At 40.8% G+C, this 6,000-nt stretch overlaps 1 protein-coding gene across 1 annotated transcript; it reads right to left on the bottom strand.

Moving 5' to 3' along the window:
- Positions 1–990: 990 nt before the first annotated feature.
- On the bottom strand, positions 991–5,392 carry LOC123870058 (solute carrier family 22 member 21-like). The gene is made up of 6 exons (XM_045913222.1): positions 5,162–5,392; positions 3,885–4,113; positions 3,278–3,533; positions 2,491–3,114; positions 1,956–2,137; positions 991–1,192 (listed from the first exon to the last, which is right to left on the bottom strand). Exons 1-6 carry the CDS (start codon positions 5,359–5,361, stop codon positions 1,037–1,039), a joined length of 1,647 nt encoding a protein of 548 aa, XP_045769178.1. The 5' UTR covers positions 5,362–5,392; the 3' UTR covers positions 991–1,036.
- Between the last annotated feature and the right edge of the window lie 608 nt (positions 5,393–6,000).

Here is a 6,000-nt window from a genome sequence, read left to right as displayed (position 1 = left end):
CTTGGTATAAAAGCAAATGCAAACTGACACCCTGCACATAATCAATATCCCCCGATCAGCACAGGCTTTCTGCCGATTCGATCCAACAACAAGATGGCGGTCCAGTAACCAGGAATTTCCACCAGAGCCACATAAATGTAGCTAAGATATCTATTTCCTGACATATTCACGGAGTTGATGATTAACCCATGATACACCAGTATAGTCGTGATCCACAATATTGGAAGAACAACACAGCGCAATAGCATAGTGGGAGATCTTATGACTTGAATCGCCAGCCAAGGTTCATTGGGCTTTCCTTTTAACTTCTGAGCTTCTGCGGTGGCACGGAGCGCTTGTATCCTATGGTATGGTGTATCCTATGGTGAAGTATCACAGGCTTGAGAAAGCCTCGCGAACAGTGTTTGGCATGGGTCCCGAGGTATATAATCGGATCCCCCACGTCATAAGAAATGCGCAAAACATTAACATTTTTAAACGAAAAATGATAAGCTGGCTTGTTGAGGAGTCTTTCTATAGTTATAATGAATTCTTACTTAGAAAGATTGAAGACAAAATTGATTATTAATATTTATTATTGTATTTTATTCTATTTTATAAGAAAAAATATTGTGACATTTTATCATAAAAATAATTTGAACTATTGGATTGACGTATAATGTATATTATCAAGAATAAATAAATGACTATGACTATGACTATGACTAGGTAGGTAGGTACATGAGCTTTAAAATTTTTGATTATTAATATTATAATCAAAAATTTTAAAGTTCATTCATAAGATCACACGCATCAAATTATAAGATAACACTTCTTAAATAAAACTTAAATACAATTCACTTTTATCCGTTAAGAAGTTCCGTTCACCATCTCCGAAGGCATTCATCAAATCTTCATCTTGAAATGGGACCAGGCCTATGATACTCCTTTCAAATACAAACAAGAGTTATTCAAATCGTTTAGTTATCACGGAGTTATCGAGTATCAAAAAAGCCCCTTTTTTGATTACAAATAATCATAGCTGTGATGGGTGAGATCACTTTCGTGTTCGCAAGCTGGACTGCTCGGCTTCCTCCATGGTGTCGGGCATCTTGATGCCCAGCGTCTCCGGCGTCAGCAAGAGCAGCAGCCCCGACAGCAGCGCGAACGAACCGAACAGCACAGATGGGAAGTGCTCCCAAACTGTCAATGCCTGAAAATACAGAGTTCTTCAGAGTAGGCTTCATCAGACACTTTGGTAAATTATTTTGACTATTCAAAAGCACTTGTAATAGTTTATTTGAATAAAAATACATTCTGTTCTATTCCTTAGAAGCATTCAAAAGTCTTTTTTTAATTACAGAATCGGCCTGTGCCTGATAATCACGCCAAAAAAAGGATGAGGTCTAAGTTGGAGTACGCTTCGATAGTCTAGAAGATGCTTATCTCCTAGACTTGTACCTAATCCATAGGTACGTGGTTGAACATTGAAGACGTCATAGGTACGTGGCAGCAAACACGGCCGCCCGGAGGCATTCCGTGCCTTAGCGGTTCGTATCATAAACATTGATTAAAAACGATTAGCGTCAGTAGATGGATGGTACAAAAATTCTATCCAAATCAGAATGAAAATATTACTGAAACAAGAAAAATCGATGATATTACTCTCGTGTAATGGAAAATAAAATATGCATCTAACTGTTGCTTCTTCCATTCAAATTAATTATCATTTTCAAATTAAGTAATGCTATCAAGTGCTCCCAAATTCTCCCGCATACAACTTGGCTAAAAAGAGTTTCGATTTAGATTCTTATCGAATGTAAGTGATGATAACCGACGACTTGGCGTCCTCCCGAGGCATGGAGGAAACGTAAAGGCCATTGGGACATCCAAAGTTACCACTCAGTACTGCATCTCTGGTAACATCTGAGTGGTAAAGCAAATAGGCAGTACCGTTTATTCTGATGGGTATTTACCATCGCAGGCGTAAGAGGTGAAACGATAGACCCGACACGGCCCACCGTCGACGTGAAGGCGAATAGCCTTTGGCGGTACTTGGTGGGGTACAGCTCCGTAGTATACACGTACACGGAGGTCACCACGGTCGATATGGCGTATTTACCGACCAAGTAAAGTGTGAGCGACAAGCCGTTGTATCCTGCAAAGGTAAACACAGCATTGCTCTCGTATTTTGACTGTCAAAATAAAGTTCCAAAACTATAACCCGACTATCACACTAATATTATAAAAGCGAAAGTTTGTATATGTGTGTGTGTGTGTGTGTATGTTTGTTACTCCTTCACGCAAAAACTACAAGACGGATTTGGCTGAAATTTGGAATGAAGATAGATAATATCCTGGATTAGCACATAAGCTACTTTTTATCCCGGAAAATCAAAGAGTTTCCACGGGATTTCGAAAAAACTTAATTCACGCGGGCGAAGTCGCGGGCATCGGCTAGTTTCTCATAAAAATAACATCGAGTTGGTAAATTGCAGTAGTTTTACTTACCACTTGGTATAAAAGCAAATGCAAACTGACACCCCGCACATAACAAATATCCCCCGATCAGCACAGGCTTTCTGCCGATTCGATCCAACAGCAAGATGGCGGTCCAGTAACCAGGGATTTCCACCAGAGCCACATAAATATAGCTAAGATATCTATTTTCTGACATATTCACGGAGTTGATGTTTAATCCACCATACACCAGTCCAGTCGTGATCCACAATATTGGCGTAACAACACAGCGCAATAGCATAATGGGAGATCTTATGACTTGAATCACCAACCAAGGTTCTTTAGGCTTTTCTTTTAACTTCTGAGCTTCTGCGGTGGCACGGAGCGCTTGCAAGGAGTTATCTGACAGAGGTCTTTTATTCATCTTTGCTACTCTTTTGAGAATGGCTTCAGATTCTTCGTATCGACCTTTGCTCATGAGCCAGCGGACCGATTCTGATATAATCCAAAAGTACGCTAAAATAAGCAAGTGTGGAACGTAGATAACTTGTGTCAAAGGACGCCAGGCGGGCACGCCCCACGCGATCAGTCCAAGGGCAACTTGTCCCAACGCATATATTGTTGACATAGTGGCTCCTGCGATCACCCGACGCTGAGGACCAGCCAATTCAGTGACTGAAAAAATAGGACTTCACTATAATTCTGAAGTGTGTAGTTTTATAAGATAAGTTTGAAGATTGATTATAAGTTTAGAGTTATTAAAACTCATGAAAAATAAGTTTCAGAGAAAGCAATTTAAAAAGTACGTTTCACACGGATCTGGTATTAATAAAAATACCTAAAATATAACATGACATGAAGGCCGCACCACCGACAGCTGCCTCGAGGATCTCAGTGACAAGGAACCACTCGTAGGAGTGGACGAAGGACCTGATGAGCCCCAAGCAACCAGCGTTGAAGGTGTTGAGGATGAGGGCCACGCGACGGCCCCAGCGGTCTGAGACGTAGCCGGTTATTGGCTGTACCAACATTATTCCTATCGTTCGAAACGAGCCTATCTGCGATCGTTTCCATTCCTCACACGCCAACCCAAACTGAAAATCCAGAATAGACATTGAAAGAATAAAAGTTTAAATGGGCATAAATGCAACAGAAATGGAATGCATCTCAAATACAAGCTTATTGGAACTAAACCTTCAACGCATCATCAAAGTTTACACCCGTACGTAGTCGAAATTCCACGGACAAGTAAAAATCATTATGATTCAGTGCGAACCGCTAGGATATGGAATATCCTTCCAGCATCAGTTTTCACCTCCATTTTAATATAGGTACCTTTTAGTCAAGACTGAAGGCATCTTGTTGACAAGAGCGTATCATTTTGAGTTATTGTAATGTCGTTGTAATAAATTACTGAAAGCTTCAATTTCAAGTCACAAACTTACATCATACACAATGGTCAGCGTGTTCTGGTACACGTACTCGTCGCAAGGCTCAGTCTGTGTGGAGTCGAACCACTCCTTAGCACACTGTCCCGCGCCGCCGCTCGCCGCGGAGCTGTTCCGATATCGCGCGCAGTTGTCGAAGCTGTCCATGCTGCTCCCTGGGATGGCGTTGAGCACCCATTCCGGAGCATACTCAGGGTTGTCGCCGTCGCATTGCGGTATAAGACATCTGGAATTGTTAATAAATGTTCTGTACCTCTAACTTTAGTATGTTCATAATACCCCGAATCGATTAGGTGGATGGATGACATCAGGCGAGACGCAGGGAGCCCCCTAGATCCAGGCTGCGTAAGACCGGGGCGTCTATCGGTTGATGGTGATGATCACTTCAGCCCATCAACACTCCGGTACTAAGCAGCGATTTACTTTTAATATGAAAAGGGCTCGCGTCACAGCGAGTCACATTCGCGAGGGTTCCGTACTCGGGAATTTTTTCTGTCACCTTTCACGATAAAACAAAAACTGTTATGCTTAAAAAAAAAAATCTGTTTTAGAATGTACAAGTAAAAAAACCCTTTCATATGCTATACCCCACTTGGTATAGTTGTCGCACGGACGGACGGACAGACAGACAGACAGGCCGAGGGTTCCGCTCGGTGCGCAAATCTTACTCGCACTTGGCTTTTTTGTGATAATCGGTTTCAATTATTTTTCCTTCAGTGTGCTATATGACCTACATACCTGCAAAACTTCGTAATTCTAGTCTAGGTGAACAAGAAGTACCCTATAAGTTTTCCTGACAGACACGACTGACGCGACGGAAAGACAGACAGATAGACAGGTAGAAGGACAACCAAGTGATCTTAGAAGGGTTCCTTTTCAACCGACTTCAGAAAGGAGGAAGTTCTCAATTCATCGGAATTGGTCGGAATCATTGCTTGGAATCTTTTTATTTTTTATGTATGTTCCCCGATTACTCGAAGATGCCTGGACCGTATATTTTCCAGGTGATCAGTGGTCCCATACGTGAAGATCTGATGAATATCTTCGGACATGGAAAACAGAACTCCTCAATAATTAAGAGTAAATTGGAAATCATTGTAATAGCTTAGTAAATAGTAGGTTTTAAGGTGGTAGGTGTAATAAAAAAAATGAATGGGCCGTAAAAATGTCCGGCAGACAGAATTGTAAATTTGTATTTTTTTTTTACATGGCTGACCTTTTGAGCCTTAATATAATTATATATGTACGTAATATTAGTATGGGTGGGTAAATACCTCGTAGGGATCCTCCCGGTGGTAAAAAAATATTCGTTAGTAGCCATCGCTGCGACAACTACCGGAAACGCCGCCAGCAGGATGGTCAGCAGCTGATACTTGCCCAGCTGCCCCAGCTCCTGCGTCAGCACGTCGTCCAGATCTAGCTTCTTCTTTACCCCGTTGTTGTTATCAATTTCTAATTTCTCGTCGAGAGGCATTTCTTTAACTTCACTGTGTAGTGTGTACTTGTTGTCTGACTGTATTGTATTGGATAAATGACTGTCGTTGCTCAAGATTATTTTATAACTATCTAGCAATTTCGCATGGATTTAGATTTTTAGGGTTCCGTTCCCAAAGGGTAAAGCTGGAGCCTTATTAATGTCACTCTACTGTCTGTCAGTCAGTCCGTATGTCTGTCTGAAACATGTCACAAGTCTCTAGCTCGTAAATGAGTTACGAACCTGAAATTTTGGTACTTGATGTAGAACGTTGGCCCAAAACAAAATATTTAATTAAAAATTCAATAAATTATTTTTGACGGGGGCTCTTCCATACACGAAAAAGTAGCCCAAAATTTTTTTTCTTACCCTAGCACGTGGGGTATCATTGTTCAGAGCTGATTTAGTAAAGTGCGAATATATTTTAAAAAAAATTGGGGGGCCGTCAAAGTTGTTAGTTTAGACCATTTTTATGACGGGGGCTATCTTAAAAACTAAACTAGTCAGGAATATGAAATTTCGGAATATATGTACTGTATTGAAACAACAAATACTGTATTGAAAACAACGATTTACAAAATAGTTTGTAAGCTTTGACAAAAACAAATGAACATTTTTTGAGGTTTTTCTTCCACGGTT

This window comes from Maniola jurtina, chromosome 12, assembly GCF_905333055.1.
Source record: "Maniola jurtina chromosome 12, ilManJurt1.1, whole genome shotgun sequence".
Lineage (NCBI taxonomy): Eukaryota > Metazoa > Arthropoda > Insecta > Lepidoptera > Nymphalidae > Maniola > Maniola jurtina.
Note: the sequence above shows the minus strand (reverse complement) of the source record. Positions and strands in the feature narration are given on the sequence as shown.

Coding starts and splice junctions, on each gene's coding strand:
- LOC123870058 (XM_045913222.1), bottom strand. CDS start 5,361: ATGCCTCTCGACGAGAAATTAGAAATTGATAACAACAACGGGGTAAAG. Junction 3,534..3,884: donor CGCTGACCATTGTGTATGAT/GTAAGTTTGTGA, acceptor CTGGATTTTCAG/TTTGGGTTGGCGTGTGAGGA. Junction 2,138..2,490: donor ATTTGCTTTTATACCAAGTG/GTAAGTAAAACT, acceptor TTACCTTTGCAG/GATACAACGGCTTGTCGCTC.